The sequence below is a fragment of the Acomys russatus genome, chromosome 29 (genome assembly GCF_903995435.1).
Source record: "Acomys russatus chromosome 29, mAcoRus1.1, whole genome shotgun sequence".
Classification (NCBI taxonomy): Eukaryota; Metazoa; Chordata; class Mammalia; order Rodentia; family Muridae; genus Acomys; species Acomys russatus.
This window is the reverse complement of record NC_067165.1, coordinates 23,339,692-23,360,423: the sequence shown is the minus strand read 5'-3', so window position 1 is coordinate 23,360,423 and position 20,732 is coordinate 23,339,692. Positions and strand designations below refer to the sequence as shown.

The following is a 20,732-nucleotide window of genomic DNA, read 5'->3' as shown; positions in this document are numbered from 1 at the left end:
AGGACCCAAAGACCTGGCAACCTATGGGTGGAAAGCCATGAGCTGCCTCTGCTGGATGGCTTGAGCTGGGGGGGGGGGGGTGTGGGCCTCTGGGAGTAAGTCCAGGAAACAGCTGGAAATGTTGGTTTAACAGAGAAGGAACCAGAAGGTCAGAGGGTTTATTTATTTATTTATTTATTTATTTATTTATTTATTTATTTATTTTTATCAGCTTTCCACAGCTAGAAAAAGGGCCAATGTGGGATTTGAATGTGGGTCTGAGAAGATAACACTATCACTTAGGGCCCTGACACTCGATTCAGCGGCTTTGGCTCAGGAACCCCGTTCATCTTGGGGTCAATCCATCCATTTCTCTATTGCTGAGCCTGACAATTACAGACCTCTGTTCTGTAGAGAGCTACACCAGGCAGTCCCAGCTTCTTGTTACCTTGGTACTCTGTACAGGTACCCAGGTGCTTGCACTGAGCTCAGGTACAGAGATAGGCTCCATGTCCAGGCTGCTCCTCTTCATCCTTAGAGTCCTCCTGTCCAGGCTTGAAACAGACATTGTCTCCATCTGCAGAGGGGAGAGAGGCAACTCAAGCTGTTAGAAGCCCAGAATTCAGTTCTGTGGGCAGCTGGGCTGCAGTGTGTGTGACCTGGGCAGACTGAGTCCTGCACAGCAAGTGAGGCTTCCCCAGAAGGGACCCTAGCCCCAGCATCCCCACCCATACTCAGGCTGGTCCTGATTTCAGGCTTACAGCTCAGAGCCCCGGACTTTCCACCCCTCCTCAGCTATTCCCTCCTCATGGCCAGCTCCGTGGGGAACAGCCAGGCCTGCCCCGCCCCCTCCCCGGGCTGTACTCCTGGCAGCTCTGCCACCCTGGGCTCTGGTCCGGGGGTGGTCCCTGGCGTCAAGGGAAGCCAGCAGAAACTGGGATTAATGAGGCTGAGACCCAGGACATTTGGGAGATCCCCCCCATCTCCCCAGACCCACACTTCACAGCTCACTGTGCTCCAAGCTGGGTGGGCAGGGCTTTCTGGAAAGGGGTAGCTTGAGGTTTTAATCACTTTATCAATGTTTGTTTGTGTAACTCCGCCCCCAAGATGCTTTCCCCTCCATCTGTCCCCACCATCTGCTTTCATCGGGATTTTCCAAACCGTTGAGGACCCAGGAGACATGGAATGGGGGTTGGGTCAGTCTTCTGAGTGGGCTAGAGAAAGGGTCAGACGCGCCCACTTCAGGGTAGGACCTGCAACTCCCCAGTCCCACAGACCTGGGCTCGGATTTGTCTTACTGCTGCTGAAGCTCAGGGTGGAGACTTCAGCCCTCTGAGCCTCAGGCTCCACATCTATAAAATGGTGGCCGTCTTAGAGACTCTCAGGGACACTCTGTGAACAGTAGGTATGCAGGAGATAAGTGTCTCAGCAACGGGTAGAAGAATAAGATAGCAGCCCAGATTTCTTTTAATTGATTGAGTGAGTGAGTGCTCTTTCTTCCTTTCTTTCTTCTCTCTCTCTCTCTCTCTCTTTCTCTCTCTCTTGTTTTTGTTTTCGAGACAGGCTTTCTCTGTGTAACCTGGACTCACATTGTAAACCAGGCTGGCCTAGAACTCACAGCAATCACCTGCCTCTGCCTCCCGAGTGCTAGAATTAAAGGCATGTGCCACCCACCACCACCCAGCTCTTTCTTTCTTTTCTTCTTCTTCTTTTTTTAAAAGAACTTTATTTATTATTATTTATACAATACTCTGTCTGCATGTACACCCACAGGCCAGAAGAGGGCACCAGTTCTCATTATAGATGGTTGTGAGCCACCATGTGGTTGCTGGGAATTGAACTCAGGACCTCTGGAAGAGCAGCCAGTGCTCTTAACCTCTGAGCCATCTCTCCAGCCCAAGTGACTGCTTTATCAAGAAAAGGTTTCTCTGTGTGGCGCTGGCTGTCCTGGAACTAACTCAGTAGACCATGCTGGCCTCAAAATCAGAGAACTGCCTGCCTCTGTCTCCCAGGTGTTGGGATTCAAGGCCTGCGCGGTCACCCCTGGGCTTCTCCCCAGGTTTAGGAAGTGCCTCCCCCCTCACTTCTTTGCTCTTAAGACACGTCCCTTCTTCCATGAACTGCCTGTTGTCCTGTTCCACCTCTCCTGGCTCCACTTCCCCTTCAGACTGAACCCCTCAAGCTGGGTGGTGGTGGCACACGCCTTTAATCCCAGCACTCGGGAGGCAGAGGCAGGTGGATCACTGTGAGTTCGAGGCTAGCCTGGTCTACAAAGCGAGTCCAGGATAGCCAAGGCTACACAGTGAGACCCTGTCTCGAAAACAAAACAAAACAAAACAAAACAAAACAAAACAAAACAAAAAAACAAACCACAAAACCAAAAACAGACTGAGCCCCTCCTTCCCTCTTGGACACATCCTCCTGAGATGAGAGAGGATGAGGCCTCAGCAGCAAGAACTGGATCAGGCACACAACAGGCCTTCAAATAAGGCAAACCCCAGGCACCCTGATGTCTCAGCTGTCTTTGTGACTGTCACCTGCTCAGCAAGGGAAAGAGCCATTTGCTTCAGGAGGTGCAGAAATGAGGGACCCAGGCTTCCCAAGCAGCAATCTCCCTGCTGCCTTTTCTAAACTAAACTGCAGGGCACCTGTCTTGGACACAGGGCTTTATTATAGAATGGGGGAAGCACCCAGGCCTCCTCTTGGGCTCAAGAGCCTTTCCAGTGCTTCTGTGGCTCTTGGGAGAGCAGAGATGGCTGATGTGAACAGCCAGCAGAGCCCATGAAGGCTCAGACTCTACTTTTGGATGCAGTCATGGGCATGTAGAAACAGGAAAAGAAAGCAGGTACCCTGGACGATGGTGTGACACAGTCCCTCCCTGGAAGTAGGGGTACCTGAGACCCTCCACCCAAAGATGGAGCGGGGTGGGGGAAGAATCAAGTCAGGCTTGGAGTGGTGGGGAGAGACGGAATGGCTTTTTTCCCATGTCCCAAGCATGCATGGCTGTCCCTCTGGGCCCACCAGGGAGAGGGGAGGGAGGTTATCTTAGGAGGGGTCTGGGGTAGGGGGGCTATGGAGATACTCTCTTCCTGTTTGCAGGTCTTCCTGAAGGAGGCAGCTGGGAACCACCCACGTTCATCTGGCGTCTCTCACGCCTCCACTGGGGGGTCCCAACACAGGAGCCAAGGCACACAGTGGAGCCGGTGTTCCTGAGAGCCCAGCTGTCCCTACTCCATGCCGGTCTGGCTCTCCAGCTCTGACAATGTGCCCCCTCCCATCCCCTTTTCCTTCAAGCACAGGAGGTGAAGGCTAAACTGATGGCCTGGTCTAGGCACCTTCAGGGAGAGCTTTGTTTTTCTGTCTTGGGCAACCAGGACGATCTGAATTACAGATAGAGAAAACACACCAGAAAGAGCTTTCCAGGGAGTGGCAAATGCTGTCAATCCCATCTTCGAAGGAGGTCCAGAAACCAGGCTCATTCTGTCTCTCTTTTCTGGACACAATACTTCAGTGAGCTGTTGCAAGGAAGTCAGACCCCCTCACTCTATTCAAAACAACCAGGACCCCTGGCCTCACCTGGACCGCAGTCCGGAGGGCCCATTGTTCAGCCCACCGGTCCAAACCTTTCTCAAAACTGCTGATCTGACACACTACAGGGCCGACTATGTATGTTAGGTCATTGTTTCTTCTGCGTGATTGCAAGCCCCTGAAACAGCGCTGAGTGCAGAAGCAATGCCCAAGAAATGTTTTTAAATGGATGAATGAGCACTCCTGAGTTGGGAATAGCATTTAACCCTTCTAAGTCTCAGTTTCCTCATTCTGCAATGGGAAGGGAGAGAGATAAGACAGAATTTGAGCTCAGATGTAGGGATTGTGACTGAGGCTGGAGGTGGGAGGGTGCAGCCCCCATACAGACAAGAGGAGCTGTGACCCCATCAGCGTCTCTAGAGAGCAGCTGCCTTGAGTGTAGACAAGAGGCCTCAGAACCCCCCCCAGCCCCCAAGGTGGAGTGCTTCTGCACTCTCAGGTCTCAGGCCTGCACTCGAAGAGGCTCGGGGGAAGACAGGATGCCTTGCCAGGAGGGGTACTGCGAAGAGTGAGGTACATCGATGGTGGGAGGTGGCATTAATTCTTAGATGAGGTGGGGGATGATGACATCCGGAGTAGTAGGCAGGAGGGGGGGCGAGCTCTCTGAGGCGGAGGTAGGCAGGGGGCGTGTCTGGCCCCTGGAAGACCTTGGGACTGAGAAGTAGGCGCTCCTGCCTTCCTAGAGAGCCCCCAGCTCAGCTAGCTCCGGAGTTGAGGTGCGGGGGCAGCGAGGGTGCCTATCGGATTCCGCCCTCGGAGCGACGGGCGGCTCCGTGCCCAGGTAGGGATTAGGAGCGCGGTCCCTGGGCACTGACCCGCCTCTTTCCTTGCAGAACTGGGGGTCCCGATCTTCCTCTCACAACGGGGAGCTCCCGAGAAAGGGGGCTCGGGGCAGCGAGGGCGTCCCGTTCCCTCTCCCGGGCGGGGGCGGGGGCGGGGGCGGAGCCTAGCTGCCAATGGGGGGGACCCCCCAGGGGAGGGGCTCCGGGCCAACGCTGCGGGGCGTCTCCCTCGCAGTCCCTCCCGCCCCTCCGGCCGCCTCTGCCGCCGCGCGCCGCAGCAGCGCCGCCTTCTCTGCGCAGTCGGTGTCTCGGCGTTGCTGGGTGAGTGGGGGCCCCTCCGGCCCGGGTCAGGGATGAGGGGATGGCAGCCCCGGAACCAAGAACCCAAGTCCAGGGCTCTCCTGCCCGCTCCTCCCCGAGCCTCGTGGGATTCCTCCCACCCGCCGCGCTGGCAGCCCTAGGCTGCCCCAGGGGAAATCGCGTGGCGCTCTCCAGGGTCCTGACCGCTGAGTGGCCGGCTCCTGGGAGTCGCGCGTCGACCGTCCCGCGCGCCCCCTCCAGGAGGGACCTCGCACCGAGTGCGGGAAGATGGAGGCGGGGGCTCAGGGCTGGAGTCTGGAGAGGGTTGGAGGGGTTGCTGGGGTGGGTTTCACGGATCTAACTGTGAGGTTCCTCCTATTTTGGGCTCTGAGGGTATTTGCAGACCCTTCCTCCGGCTGGGAGAGGCAATGCCGAGGGTGGCCGGGAGGAAGGGGCACCTGGAGGAGCGCTCCTGCCCAGCGCATCGCTCTGCCCCCGCCCCGCTGACCCAGTTCCTTGGACCTTGAGGAGGGGAGTAAGGGACACGCTCCCCTGCTCAGCTCTGCGCATTTCCTCAGTCCCTTCCCACACACTTGTTCTGTGGCTCCTCAGCCTGGGGCAGTAGAGGCTGATCTAGAAAGGAGAGGGGGCACCAACTTACAGGAATATGCATGACACACTACTGAGGACAGACACAGGTCCCCTCACATTCCCGGGTACATTCTTCTCTTTGTGACAGGTGCAATATACCCATTCAACACGCATATAGAAATTCACACGCAGACATGCATAGAAACGCATAGGGAGAAAGACGAGGTGCAGAGCCCGGGACTCACATGTGTGAGCACATTCATTCAACACGCACCCACATGCATGTACACAGAGCTTCATGTACCTTCATGCACAAGGAACCCTTCTCGTCCCATCTTACCCGCATCTCCAACCTCAAAAGCCACTTGCGCATGCCCCTGCACCTGTGCTTAGGACTGCCTTGGCTATTTCCCCTCCATTGCTTGTCCTCAGCTTCACACTTTAATCCCTGCCCTGAGGGGACCTTTTGAAAACCAGATAAAAGGTGAGTGGTGAGGGAGGTTTGGGTGGACTGGGTAGGGCTCCCTGGGGAGAGGTGGGGGGAATCCTCAGTAGGTCTGTGAAGGGCTGCAGCTCCCTCTCCTGGGACCTGGCAGCACCTCGGGTATGGAAAGGCAAATGGCAAGGGTGCCTGAAGGTCCCACGTGCAGCTGGCCATGTGAGGGGTGTCGGCATGTGAGTTGGCGTGTGATGGCATGTGTGAGACATGTGGGGTCGTGGGCTGGTGTGTCTTGTTGCACAGTGTATGGGAGTTGTGCGTGGGGGCCATGTGCCAGTGTGCGTGTGAGTTGTGGGGCAGGGGGATTGTTGTGTGTGGAGGCATGGTGACCCATGTGTGGTGTAGGCTGGTGTGTGAGTGGCATAGGACCCAGTGAGTGCCTTTGGTGATCTATGTGGCATTATGTGTGCTGTGCTGGGGGGGGGGGGGCGTGCACTTGCATATCATGCCTGATTTTTGTGGAGTCTGAGTACATGCAAATCATTTTTTATACCCATTTAACATGTATATAGGTAGCATTTACTTGCTCAGTTCTAAGTGCTCACAGGTATTAACTAATTTAGTCCCCACCGTGCCCCGATGGCATGAGTACCTGTTAGTAAACCCACTTTGCAGTTGAGACAGAGAGTTTGAGGAAAGTGTCCAAGGCTCATAGCTGGAGAGAGAGAGAGAGAGAGAGAGAGAGAGAGAGAGAGAGAGAGAGAGAGAGAGAGAGTGTGTGCTGGGATTCGAGCCCAGGTGATGTGGCCTCTTGCCGAGCATATCTTCAGGATGAGCGCTGGACAGCATCCAAGCTGCAGGTGCACTGTAGGGTCATCGGACATCTGGCAAGCCATGAGAGGGCAGCAGGTGCAAAGGAGGCCTCAGAATCTTTCTGCACCCTTCTAGGAAACTCTGGGGTTGCTCAGCTCTACCCTGTAGTGTCCATGTGACCTGAGGCGGATCGTTTTACTTTTCTGAGCTTCCCTTCTGTGGAAAATGGAGCTGACCCTCAGGTCCCTCTTTGGGAGGATGAAGATGTGCACTGTGCATAGGCTTAGCAGGGACAGCCAGAAGGGCATCACTCAGGGTGAACTGGTCCCTTCTTTTCTCTCTGGGTCTGCTCTCTAGACATGCAAGTCACAAATCAGGGTGCAGGCTGTGTGATCTGGGGCTCACCTCTCTCGTCTGGGGTCAAATGAGAGTTTGGAGTGTCTTGTGTCTGAGAGTCCTCCTAGAGTGGTGTCAAGTGGCCAAAAAAGACATAACCATTGCTCTCTGTCCCTTCACCTCCTTTGTGGGCACCCAGGTGGGACTTGGCTCATCTGCCATGGGCAAGCAGAACAGCAAGCTGCGGCCAGAGATGCTGCAGGACCTGCGGGAGAACACGGAGTTCTCCGAGTTGGAGCTGCAGGAGTGGTACAAGGGTTTCCTGAAGGACTGCCCCACTGGCATCCTCAACGTGGACGAGTTCAAGAAGATCTACGCCAACTTCTTCCCCTACGGCGATGCCTCCAAGTTCGCCGAGCACGTCTTCCGCACTTTTGACACCAACAGCGACGGCACCATCGACTTCCGGGAGTTCATCATTGCTCTGAGCGTGACCTCGCGTGGCCGCCTGGAGCAGAAGCTCATGTGGGCCTTCAGCATGTACGACCTGGACGGCAATGGCTACATCAGCCGGGAGGAGATGCTAGAAATTGTGCAGGTGGGCCTCTACCGTCACTGGCTGAACCATCTCCCACCCCCTTTACAAAAACCATCTCCCACCCCATTTACAAAAATCTTTTAGAATGACATGATTTTCTATGTAAAGAAAAGTTGAATGCTTAAAACTGTTGTGGTGTTAGAGGTAGGAGGGTCAAGAGTTCAAAGGCAGCCTCTGCTGAATTTGAGGCCAGCCTAGACAGCATGAAACTGTCTCCTCTCCCCCTACTAACCCAACAACAACAAAGAAAAGAAGGAAAAGCCGAGGAAGTGTTCTCGGGCATCCTTAGCCCATATTCACCAGCTAGCGCTTCCTGACATTACTTTATCTCTGTGTGCATGCCACGCTTTCTGGTTGTTCTCAGCATCGACCCTTTCCCCCTTAGGTAAATGATGCATTTCCTAAGACTAATAGGACATTATCTCACATATCCTAAAGTATGGTTATCCAAGTTGAGGCATTTTCTAATTCTAATGTACAAGTCCTATGCCATGGTACATTCATTGTCAGAATGTTTCATACATGGAACATACATACATATATATATATATATATATATATATATATATATATATATATATATATATATGGTGTGTGTGTGTGTGTGTGTTTTGTTTTTTTGAGACAGGGTTTCTCTGTTACACAGAGCTCTGGCTGTTCTGGACTTCCATTGCAGATCAGGCTGGTCTTGAACTCACAGTGATCCGTTTGCTTCCGCCTCGCAAGTGCTGGGATTAAAGGCATGCCCCACCACGCATGGCTCCTACACTGAGTTTTAGTATCCTACTTCGTTGGTCATATTTATTTAGAGAACAAGGTCTCACCGTATAGCACTGGCTAGCCCGGAACTCACTTTATAGACTAGGTTGGTCTCCAACTCACAGGGATCCGCCTGTGTCTTCATCATCCTGGGCGCTGGGATTAAAGAATGCTACCATGTCTGGCTTTGTTGTTCTGGCTTAATTTGGAATGCTCCCTCCCTTACTTTGTCTTTCCTGTCTTGACATTTCTGATTTAGGCAAGTTATATTTGGTTTGGTTTGGTTGGAGACAAGTCTCTCTATGTAGCTCAGACTGGCTTTGAACTCAGGATCCTCCTGCTTAGCCTTTGAGTCATAGGGTTACCGGTGTGTGTCTCCTATGCCCAGCTATGTTCGTTCATTCATTCACCTGCTTGCAGCATTCCACCACTCAGCCTCATCCCCGGCTCACAAGGACTGTTTTATCGATGCTCGTTTACTGAGGAGGAAACATGCTTTGAAAGGAGAAAACGCTTGCTTGAGACCTCACAGCCTGTGAGTGGGTGACCTGGCTCCGGTGTCCACATCTCCTAACTATTGCATGGATGCACCAGCAGAGCCTAGAGCTGCATGAGCTGAGCGCATCCTTAGGGCAGCCCCGCGAGTCTCAGCCAGGCAGAGTGTGGCTTGCCTCCGTGTGTACAAGAGGGACTGAGCCCAGGCTGGCCACCACCGCTCCAAGCTGCCTTTTGTGAAGGCGCCGAGCGAGCTTCTAGGAGATGAGGTTTCCAATTCCGGACTGGCGTTAGCTCTTAGGCTGCTCGTCTATAAAACTGGAGCAGTGACAGCGATGCTGATTGCATGAGGAGGTTTAGAGACTTGTCATGAATGTCTTTTCTTAGTACAAACTGAAGTAGGAAACACACTAGATTTATTTCAGAAGCCTTCCACAACACCCATCCCCCCGTGGCTCACTGAAGGCGGTCAGTGGGATGACGATTCTCTCATCCACCCTGCTCCGTGCCCACTTTAAACATTTGCCTTTAGACAGGGTCTGTCTCTGTGTGGTACTGGCTGGCCTCTAAACACTGTTTATTACATTTGTTTATGTGCAGGGGTGGCATGTCCATGCCACGGCCCACATGTGGAGGGTAGAGGAATACTTTCAGAGATCGGTTCTCTCCTTCCATTGTGCAGATCCTGGAGGTTGAACTAAGATCTGTCAGCTTTGTCTGCAAGTGCCTTTACCTATCGAGAAAACAGGAAGCCATAAACCTGCTGGCTTCTGCCCACTGTTCCAACGCTCTCACAGAGAGGAATGGGTCCATTGAGGGCTTGGTACCAAGTACATGGTACTCAGTACTTGGTACTCAGTGAATGTTAGTGATTGACGGGACTCTGGCCAGCTCGAGCATGGCGAGCATGGCTCTGGCACGCCTTGCCCTTCTTCCTCATTCCCTCTGCCTTGCTGAAAACCGTTAGCTTACATTCCTAAAGCCAGACACCAAAGGTCTATGCCCTTAGCTGGCCACTTCCTCCTCCTCCTAAGGCTGACTACCATAAATCCAGCTATCAAAGTATTGCAGCCTAGAAATCAAAAGCCCCCTTTGGCTTATCTAAATAACATGCCCAATTAAAATTAAACACCTAAAGCCAGGCGTGGTGGTGCACGCCTTTAATCCCAGCACTCGGGAGGTAGAGGAAGGTGGATTGCTGTTGAGTTCGAGGCCAGCCTGGTCTACAAAGTGAGTCCAGGTCAGCCAGGGCTACACAGAGAAACCTTGTCTCGAAAAACAAAGACAAACAAACAAGCAATTGAACATCTAATCTTTTTTTACTTTTTATTTTTTGGAGACAGGGTTTCTCTGTGTATCCTTGACTGTCCCGGACTCACTTTGTAGATCAAGCTGGCCTCGAACTCACAGCGATCCACCTGCCTCTGCCTCCCGAGTGCTGGGATTAAAGGCGTGTGCCACCACCGCCTGGCTTAAACATCTAATCTTAGCATGGGTTTCTCCTTTTACCTTTATAAACGGCCATTTTCCTATGTGCCATGTCTGTTTCCTCTCTGTCCAGAGGCAGTCCTTTGTCCTCTGGGACAAATACCTCTCCTCTCTCTCTTTTGTTCATGTCACCTTCCCTCTCATCCCCTGTCTCTTGTTTTTGTCTCTTTTCCCTGCCCTCAGTCCCTCGGGGGGCAAATAACGCTCCTTTGTGCTGAGAGCTTGGCCTTGGGGGTCCTGAGCTGGTACTTTCTTTCCGGTGACTGTCAATCCCTCTTCTCTCCATTCATCTTCTGCGTAGACTGACATGGCATCATAAGCATCCGCAAGGTGTGCCGTGAGAACTGCTGCCCTGTGGCTCTGCACCAGGCCCCTTCCTGCATCTCTGCACTCTTCCCTTCTCGCCCCTCCACGTCACGGGCTGATAGCCAGCTCCCCATCTTGCTGAGGACGTGCACCTCAGCCTTTAGCTTGATTGAAAAGGCTGATTGCCTGTTGCCCCAGTGTTTGTCCCAGAAGCCTTTGGGCCGTGCACTCCTCTTTGGAAGCAGGATGATGGGAGACCCGAGGGGTCCTGCTAGAAAGGTCGAAGGAGTGGTGGCGGGTCATTTGGGGCAATCCTCTGCTTATCAACGAATGCAGAGAGATGCTCATGACTTCCATTCATACACTGGCAAATCTCAGCTGGAAGCCACCCTGCCCGGTGCAGCAGTTAAGCTAGTCCGTTCCCTAGGCACCCCGGGCCCCTCTTTTTTTTTTAATCAGCTTCTGTCCTCTAGACCCCTACTTTCTCTATGACAGCCCAGAGGCTCCAGACAGCTGGAGCAGACAGAGCTCTGTGAACCCCAGGGCCTGATTAATGACAAGTAGGCTCCGGTGACACTCTGAGCTAGCGGACGATTAATCAGGAGGATTGTCACAAAGGGAATGGCCACTCTCTAAGTCACTGCTCATTCCTTCTCCCAGCCAAGCCTTACACTGGGTGGTGGCCCCATGTGGGGAAAGGAGCAGTGTGCTTCATGGGGCTCCCGCTCTGATAGGAAACGTTAAGGCCAGACCACGCAGATGTGGTCAGTGGCACGTGGTGAGGAGACTGCGGGACTGAAAAACCAGAGGACACGGTGGATGAATAATGACACTATAAGCTGCTGCTTAGTGACCATTTATGCCAGCCAGCCATTGTTATATTTTTCTATCTCATTTAACCCTCTAGGCGATTCCAATGAGATAGACACGCTTCTCCATTTTACAGAAGGAAGCAGGCTTACGGAGGCTGAGTCCTTATTCCAGCATGCACAGCGAGTGCAGAACGGACCAGGATGTCACTCCACTCCAGAACTCCTGCTGTTTATCGTTCCAAATTGCCCAAGCATACATCTATCACAGAAGCTCTCAACCTATGGGTTGAGACCCCCTTTGCGGGGGGTTGAACAACCTTTCACAGGGGTCACCTATCAGATGTCCTGCACATCAGATATTTATGTTACCATTCACAGCAGTAGCAAAACTGAAGTTATGAAGTAGCAAAAAAATAAAAATAATTGTGTGGTTGGGAGGTCAGCACAACACGAGGAGCTGTGCTTAAGGGTTGCAGCATTAGGAAGGCTGAGAACCGCAGGTCTAGCCGGGAAGAGAGAGCAAGCTCTAATCCAGCACCTCCCAGCAATTCCTTTCCCAGACCTTGGTGTGTTATCCGGAAAGGGGAAACTCCCCCCGCCCCCACAGGGCTTCTCTGTGTAGCCCTGGCTGTCCTGGGTCTCGTTCTGTAGACCAGGCTGGCCTTGAACTCAGAGATCCACCTGCCTCTGCCTCGAGAGTGCGAGGACCTAAAGGCATGCACCACCAATGCCCGGCCCAAAAGGGAAGATTTGATACATGTTTTTTGTTTTTTCCGAGACACGGTTTCTCTGTGTAGCCCTGGCTGTCTTGGACTCACTTTGTAGACCAGGCTGGCCTCGAACTCACAGCAATCCACCTGCCTCTGCCTCCCAAGTGCTGGGATTAAAGGTGTGTACCACCGCCGCCCGGCTGATACATGCTTTTTTTGAGCTGATGTACAGCTTAGAAATCCTGCATGTATGCCAGGCATTGTGGCGTACAACTCTGATCTCAAGACTCGGGAGGCAGGGGCAGGAGATCCTCAGTTCAAGGCCAGCTTGGTCTACAGAGTGAGTTCCAGGACAGCCAGGAAAAACAAAACTAAACAGAACTCCTGCACATAGAACCACTTGCATGATTAAGGGTAGCTCATATTATTCCAGGCAGAGGGTGTAAATGTTGGGGATTCTGATAGGCCCGGGGGTATTCATTTGTGAGGCCTGGTGATGATGAGGCCAGCACTGGACAGCTTGTGAAGAACCTCGGATACCAAAAGCAAATGGTTTGGACTTGGTACAGAGTGGTGGGAGGTGACAATGGCCTTTAAACACGGAGTTCCCTGCCATGTGCCAAGGCACTGTTCTGGAATTTGGGAATATTTATTTATTTATTTATTTATTTTTTCGAGACAGGCTTTCTCTGTGTAGCCTTGGCTGCCCTGGACTCGCTTTGCAGACCAGGCTGGCCTGGAACTCACAGTGATCCACCTGCCTCTGCGTCCCGAGTGCTGGGATTAAAGGCATGGGACACCACACCCGCCCGAATTTGGGAATCTTAGAAGTGGTTACAGTTATTCTTCCTATCTGTATGGTGGGAAGCAGGCACAGGCCTCCAAGGAGGAAAAGCCCAGGAGGCCCTGTACAGGAGATTGCCCTGACCCAGGCAGGTTCACAGATGACCTTGCTAAGAAAACTGGAAACAAGGGAGCGGCCTGATGGTTTGGGGACGTGGTAGTTGGAGGGTTGTGTTTAGAAAGAGCCTTCAGAGGCAGTGTGTGGGACAAATCTGAAGGAAAAGAGACTGGAAAAAAGTATTGGAGAAACAAAGTTGGTCATGGATGGGGTGGGGAGGGTCGTGGTAAGGGAGAACAAAGGAGGCTTCTTTCTTTGTTCCGTTTGAGGTGACTAGTCTGGTTTTTGAGCTCCAGGGAGCAGAAACATAGCCCATCCCACAGGCTGAGCACTACGTGCTCTGTAACATTTAGCTCAGAAACTCTCCTTCGTGTTGCCTCTGGAGCTCCTACACGTGGCAGCTGCCGCCCTCGGCCTAGCAAAGCTCAGGCTGTCCTTGGCCCCTCGGCAGGTGCTCATTTGCATTCATTTGCATAACGTTCCCGCCCCTTCGTGGTCTCAGCTGCCTCCACTCTGCTCTGCGCCCCCTGTCGATCATAGACCGCAGTGCAGCCCAGAGCCCTCTTTCTCAGCTCAGCGCCCCCTGTAGGTCCCTGGGAAGGAGGGCTGGTTCAGCTCTTAATCTCCAAACGCGCACCCCAGCTGCACTTTGCGTTCTAGGCGCTTTGCTATCTGGGGAAGCCTCCAACATCTCTCTTGACTGTGCACCCCAAATTCTTGGCATCTACCTGGAGCTTTCAGGCTGCGGTGCCTTTGTTCATCAGCTCCATCACCTGGTCCTCTAAGGGTTCTGGGTCCTCTTCAGTGATCCCTCTTCTAGAAAGCCTTTCCAGACTTTTCCTTCCCTCTCCTCCCTTCAAGAACAGCGGAGCACGACCCTGGGATGTTTATAGAGACCCGGAGATCGGTATTAGGGCTTACTTAAATCAGCTCTTCTCACTCCTTGATGTTCTCTCCCCTTCCTCTCCCGCCCTTAGGCCATTTACAAGATGGTTTCTTCCGTGATGAAGATGCCTGAGGACGAGTCGACCCCGGAAAAGAGGACTGAGAAAATCTTCCGCCAAATGGACACAAACAACGACGGTGAGTGGCGGGAGTAGGGGTTGGGAGTGGGCGGCCTCCCTCTCCCTCTCCCGCACCACCGGCCTGGCTTCGCGGCTGCCTCCTCAGCACAGCCCTCCCCCTCGCTCTGCAGGCAAGCTGTCACTGGAGGAGTTCATCCGCGGGGCCAAAAGCGACCCATCGATCGTGCGCCTGCTGCAGTGCGACCCCAGCAGCGCCTCCCAGTTCTGAGCTGCGACAAGCCAGCTCGCCTCCCTGCCATCGCCGGCCCTCCGGCTCTCAGCTTCCACTTCCTCGTGTCTATCCAGGCTGGGGGCCAGACTGGGGGGATCCCTTTTCGGGGGGTCTGCACTGTGGGGGGCCTCTGGAGAAGCGAACCCTGCAAGGAAGGGGCTAAGCAAGATAGCAGTTAGTACCCACGGCTCTAGAGGCAGAATCTTCCTTAGTGGGACCAAGATGACCCTCTGGTTTGGTCTTTACTCAGACAGCTGAACCTACAGCCCTGAGGCTCTTCCACAAAGCGGGGTGGAGGGGGGGTAGGTCCCTCTTGGGTGGTCCTCAGCCTGGAGGGAGGTGGGAGTCGTGCCCAGGTAAACAGTCTTTTTGTTTGGTGGGGAGACATGAGGATTCCCGGGCTGTGGGGCTTGAATTGTTTCTCCATCTACTTCCCTACAGAAGAACACTTCCTGCCCCAGCTCTTGCTGGCTGGAGGCCATGGTTTAAAAAAAAAATCCCAGGATTCCAACAGGGGGTCCCCAAACCCAATCTGCCTCTTCACATTTGGATGACCACAGATCTATTTCACCCCCTCTTACACACATGCGCACATGTGCACACACACAAACACACACACACACACACACCACACGCAGGCCCACAGAGAAACGGGCAGAGGCCCTCCACAGTATTCTATGTGGGAAAGAAGTGCAGGCCCCTGGCAAAGCCCCATCTCCCCCTGCATGCAGCCACACGGAGCATCTTTGTTCTTTTTAATAACTTCAAAATAAAGTCTTGTTTCAGTGCGGAAGTGCTTGGTGGCCAAGGGAGGGTGTTCAAAGCCCCCACCCCGCCCCCACCCCCTCGAGCCCAGGGGTCCAATGAGCTTTCATGGATGTGTTCTCTGAATCCTGTCTCCATCCATCTAGGCTTCCATGGCTGTTGGGGCACTAGTCAGTGCAGGCTTGGTCACGTGTCACCTCAGTAGCCATGGCGCTGTTGAGATGTCAGAGGGTCAGCTGCACAGAGCTGGCACAGCTCAGTAGGTCATGGCCGTCCAGGGGCTCTGGGCTCGCTTGTATCTGCAGATACAGGAACCTGCTTGTGTCATTGGCTCTGGGTTGGGGTCTCTATCTCCAGGACACCCCCAAACTGGAGCAAGGAAGAACTAATGTCTTCTAGGGCAGGGGGGGAGGACACTACTTTCACTCACTCAAGACAGGCTAGAGTGCTCCCCTGTTTAATCCCCCGAAGGCCGGTGCTTCCCCTCAAGACTGGGAGAGCCAGACATGAGCTGTGTGACTTAGTTGGCAGGTCTGACCTCTCTGGATTTTTGGAGCCCTTTGGTGGTGGACAGCAAACTTTTGCCCAAGCATCTGAGGCTCTGTTCAGAGAGCGGGTGGGAGTGACTGACTTGTCAGGGATCTCCCGCAGGCACCTCCCAGGACTGTGGAGGGGACTTACCGTGTGGTGGCAGTCTTTTCCCCACCAGGGCCTCAGTTCCAGCAGCCGACGCACGAGCTGGGCACAGCGCATGGCAGACACGCTCTCCGCCACACAGAACACGAGAGAGATGACCCAGAGGCACAGGCTAGAGCTCTGCAGGGTACAGAGGCACAAGCATCTACTTAGGGACAGGGATGCAACTGGGGTGCAGCTAGATCCCAATGGCCCTTCCCAGACTGTTCCCGGGATGAGGCACTCACGTAAATTCGAGTAGGGTCAAAGGGACAATCAGGTGCCAACGTCAGGAGTTCCGGGCTCTCAAAAGTGCAGGCTGCCAGTAGTGCCCTGCCCTGGGTGGCAAAGGTCACCGCGATAGAGGCCAGGAGTCCAAGGGCACAGGTCAGAGAAAGGAGGGCACAGGCCACACTCAGGCTAAACACGGCCCAGCGCTAGGCATGAAGAGTACTGGTCAGTGGCTGTCATGCTTGGCGCCAAGGGGGCTGCTGGCCCAGCCCACAGACCCGCCTGAGGAAGGGCCACATACCAAGGGGGTGCTGGGGAGGTAGCGAGACAGGACGACGGCAGCAATTCCCGCGATGATGACCTGTGGGGAAACTTGGGTCAACTTTGATGCCCGGGCTGGAGGACAGCTCGTGGGGCCAGACTCATGTTTGGATAAAGATCCCCCCACCCCCAATGTCCTCCATGGTCCTGCAATCTCCACTTCCACCCATGTTTGGGGCTTTGGCCTCATTAATTTCCACTTCGAAGGAACTTTGCCTTTTCCCTACCAACACTCTCTGCCCACACCTTTCTCGACCTCCAGAGACTGGATTTCCTGTGCACTGTTTAGCTCAATGGCTGTCTTCTAGATCACTAGGGCTCCGTTTAGCCTATCTACCTTCCTGGGATCACTCTGTACTGGAGGTGGGGGGTGTAGCAACAAGGAAGTACCTCGACCTGTCTGGGCTGAGTCCCTCTCTGCAGGACTCGCTCACAGGAAGACATTACACCCAAGGGGGTGTGGGCGAATCCCCCTCAGACATGGGCAGCTGAGAGTGGTGAGGATTTACTGGGGGAAAGGAAAGCAGACATGAAGTGGTCCAGCCCAGAGCCTCCTGACCCTGGGCCGGCCACCTTCCATGCCTTCCTCATGTGGATGCTGAGCAAAACGCAGATGCTCTTGGAGCTTCTACACGGTCAGAGCCTGGCTCATCAGGACAAGAGGCCAGCCGGCTGTCTGAGCTTCATCTTGTAGGCAGAGACCAGCTCGGAGAAGGAAGTTCCCTCAGCCAGGAAGGAGTCAGCAGGTCTCCTCCCAAAGTTGAGCAGATTACCCCCATGCCTGCAGCTACCTTAGCTGACAGGCAGAGAAGAGCTCTATAAACCTAAGTATACCAGACTCTTCGACTTAGTCATTCATCAAGTGGGCAGGTGCCCAGGTATCTGATTATCAAGTCGTTCGCTTAGATCCATCCACTCTGATGCTGCCTAATTGTGTTGCCCAGGGTCTCCAGAACAGACCCTAACCATTCCCAGATCCACACACTTGCACCTGCCACAGTCTGAACACGGAATGCCACCCTGGCGTGGTTTTGTGCCAGCCAGCCCCAGCCTGCCACCTACCTGGGTTGATAATTACAGTCCATTGCAAACTCCTTCCTACTCACCCATTGACACCCAGCCCAGAGGTCTCCTCTGCGAAACCCTTACGAACTCTCCCTAGCCAAGCTGATGCTCACTCCTGTACCACCACGCTGTGATTATCTGTCACATCACAGCAGTTCACACTAGTTACCTGCCAGGCCCTAAGTTAAGCACCTTCTGTGGATGACTTTTCTCAGAGGAACCTTTGCCGTGCATGTACACTCTCACCACTCCCATTTTACAGAGGACAACGTGGAGGCAGAGAGAGTTTGAGTGCCTGCACAATTGGTATATGGCTACTGGGGTTAGTGTTTGGGGATCTGGCAGGGACCCAGGCCTCCCTCTTGCTGGCCTTCCAGCCAGGCCATACCACAATGGCGGAGGTAACCGACAGGATGTCCACCACGCAGTACTGTAGAACCACGGCGTCACTGGTGGTGGCCACGAAGCGCAGCATGGTGCCATGGAGCACAGCAGCTGCGATGAAGCTCACGTGGCCCAGCACGACCAACACCAGACCTGCCTTCATCAGCACCTTCCGGAACTCACCCACACTCAGGCCACCTGTGGGGGACACATGTCAGGACCAATGTGAGGTGCTTCTTGCTGGCCAGTGGGGTCATCTGAACCTCCCCTGTTCCTTTGACTCTAAAAGCTTCACAGTTGATTGTTAGTCCTTGAAGTAGGAGATTGGAAAAGCACACAGGTGGTCCACACAGCTGTCCTTGTTAACTGCTGAGTTCTGAGTAGCAGGGCTCTAGCATGACTCTCCATCCATCGACCCATCCATCCATCCATCCATCGACCCATCCATCCATCCATCCATCCACCATCCATCCATCCATCCATCCATCCATGGATTCACCCGGCCACCCTCCCATGCATCCATCCACCCCCCCACCCACCCACCCATACATACATACATCCTTCCATCCATCCACCCACCCATCCATCCATCCACCCACCCATCCATCCATCCACCCACCCACTCATTTATTCCGTATATAAAACTGTCCCGCATGCCTGCTCTATGTCAGGCACTAGGGTACCCATAAGCCCAACAGATACTGTCCAAGCTTCAAGGAGCCCACAGCATACTGGTCAGGAGCCTGGTCCTGCTCAGTAGTCAGTCCATACATGGGGACTGGCATACATAGTACTTAACACACAGCTGCTAAATGGAGCTGTTGAAAGCCGTGGAGTCTCTGCTTCTCTCCTGGAGAGGAAAAGAGACCTTGTTTCTTAGTGTGGACAAGGTCCGTGGGTGGATCAGAAAGTCTGAGAGACTCTTAGGGCAGGGGCTGCCTAACTGGAGCTGGGACCAGGAGGGCGGCTGGCAGTGAATACACTTCCTGAGTGCCCGAGTGGCTAAGTCCTATCACATCGGCTAGCAGGAAGCCCTCCTCCTCCAAGCCGCTCTCTGCAGTATCCTCCGTGGCTCTTAGCCCTGCCACCTGGACCTAGGGTCCTTTTAGTTTAGCCAGCTCTGAGAAATTGGAAGACGTAGGTGGCCTTCTCAGCTAAGCAGAGCCTTTCTTTCTCCTGCTGCTCCCAATGGGCTCTGCCTTTGAGGCCCTTGCTAAACCTCAGTTTCCCCACACATGGCTGAGAGGTTTACCCCTGTTCCTATATGTGAGCTCAGCAGCTGAATGAAAACAAGAAAGGGGGACAGAATCATTAACCCTTTGGGCAACTGCAGGGGACCGAGGGGGCTCATAATCCTTATGTTCAAGAGACTAGGGGCTGAGGAGTGCTGCGAATTCAGGGCCAGCTTAGGTTACAGAGAGAGACTCTGCTTAAAAAACAATTATTCTTTTCTTCAGAGGTGTAGCTGCTGGTGAGTTGCTCATGTTCCAGTAAAATGCCCCGGCACACTCCTGTAAGTAACCCTAACTAAACTCAGTAACACACACACACACACACACACACATGTACATATACACATATGTACACACACATATACACATGTATAGACACACATACACATGTACACACACACACACACGTAATTTTGGGGACCACGGAAGAGTCTGTCTAGACAGTCACAGACTCACTGTAGACCTGGTACCAGTCCCTCCTGGTTCTGGATTCTTCATAAAACCAGGAGTGGTTGGCCTAGCTAGTCTCTGAGCTCTCCCCTTGAGCTCGCAGGCTCTGGGGCTAGCTTAGCAGCAGACGACAGACCATGGGCTGGAAAGGCACGAGGAACTGGAATGGCCTTGTGAAGGTGTACAGCTGGCCAAACAGGAATAGGAATTGCAGCCTTGTTCCAGGGGCCTGATGGGCCGCACCCCGTTCACCCACCCAACCACTAGTAGCAACCCAGACACTATTGGCCTTTGCCTGGGCTCAAAACCAGCAACATCTCTGCAGCAAGACTTTGGTCAAACAGGAGGCTACGGTTGTGCCTCAGCACTAGTGGTAGAGCAGGCTTTGTTTCTGGGTTCCCATGCTGGGAGCATTGGGCAATGTGGCTGGCATAGTGCTAAGCATTTATTATCGGAAAGCAACTTCATCCTGGTCAAGAGGTGGGTGCGACTGCCCTCATTTTACAAAGGAGAAATGGGCATGGCTCATGAGATGTGTGTGCTGGAGAGTGGGAATGCCTTAGACGCCCCAAACAGCAGAGTCTGCCCAGGGAGAGGGGGAGGGGCACACTGGCCCTCCAGCCTGGCTGGGTGAGAGGAGGGTATGGAATTGGTTAAGACTAAAGACCCAAGGCCTGGTCCCTAGATTCCCATCTCTTCGTCCTCGAGCATCCCTGCTCCCATCTGAGGAGCCCAGAGCCTTGTTTTGCCCCTTAGAAAGGAAAATAGGGCCAGGAGATGGAGATACCACCGGCCACATCCAAAGCAGGCTTACTCAGAGCTGGGCCTCAGTGGCACAAACCTGGAGTCCCCAGCTACTCACGAGGTTGAGGCAGGAGGACCCAGAGTTCAGAGTGAGAGCTAAGTACTGAGTTCCAGGCTAGTCCCTGAGTAACTTCACTGTCTCGAAATTTTGAGGCTGGTGTGTGGCTCAGTGGTAAAGCACTTGCCTAAAGCAAATAAAACCCAGCCACTTGTCACCCCGCCGCCTTCTTACTTCTGGGGAAACTGAGGCGGAGAGGAAAGTGTCCCGTAGCAGGTCAGTTTGTGAATGAGGCAGGGCTGTGTTGAGCAGACGACCCGGCTTCGGACTGGGTCTCGCCCCCAGGAGAGGGCCTCCGGTGCACCCCACCCCAGCTCACCGATGCGTAGACACATGTCGTTCCCAGCCAGTGGCCCCAGCAGGCGTCAGTGGGGTCTCGCTCCCATCCTGGTCACTCGCGGCCTGCGCGCCTCTTCGCACCCGAGCAGGCACCTGGGGCCTCCCTTCCCTGCACCTCTCAGGCCGCCCAGCCAGGCGACCCGCGCGCGCGCGCGCGCGCTCCCGAGGCCGGTCGGACCGGCTGGGCGACCCCGGGATTGTGCGGCTGAGTCACA

At 53.9% G+C, this 20,732-nt stretch overlaps 2 protein-coding genes across 3 annotated transcripts; one reads left to right on the top strand and one right to left on the bottom strand.

Annotated features, from left to right (window-relative positions):
* Positions 1-4,204: 4,204 nt before the first annotated feature.
* Hpca (hippocalcin) lies at positions 4,205-14,285 on the top strand. 2 transcript variants are annotated; one of them, XM_051171826.1, is made up of 4 exons: positions 4,205-4,348; positions 7,028-7,426; positions 13,875-13,980; positions 14,093-14,285. In XM_051171826.1, exons 2-4 carry the CDS (start codon positions 7,049-7,051, stop codon positions 14,188-14,190), a joined length of 582 nt encoding a protein of 193 aa, XP_051027783.1. In that variant the 5' UTR covers positions 4,205-4,348; positions 7,028-7,048; the 3' UTR covers positions 14,191-14,285. The 2 variants fall into 2 exon arrangements, with proteins under 2 accessions (XP_051027783.1, XP_051027784.1); XM_051171827.1 differs by lacking the exon at positions 4,205-4,348 and adding an exon at positions 4,577-4,670.
* An 802-nt stretch (positions 14,286-15,087) lies between these two features.
* On the bottom strand, positions 15,088-20,528 carry Tmem54 (transmembrane protein 54). Its single transcript, XM_051171306.1, has 6 exons — positions 20,498-20,528; positions 17,639-17,832; positions 16,166-16,225; positions 15,882-16,070; positions 15,640-15,774; positions 15,088-15,257 (listed from the first exon to the last, which is right to left on the bottom strand). Exons 1-6 carry the CDS (start codon positions 20,511-20,513, stop codon positions 15,183-15,185), a joined length of 669 nt encoding a protein of 222 aa, XP_051027263.1. The 5' UTR covers positions 20,514-20,528; the 3' UTR covers positions 15,088-15,182.
* Positions 20,529-20,732: the final 204 nt, after the last annotated feature.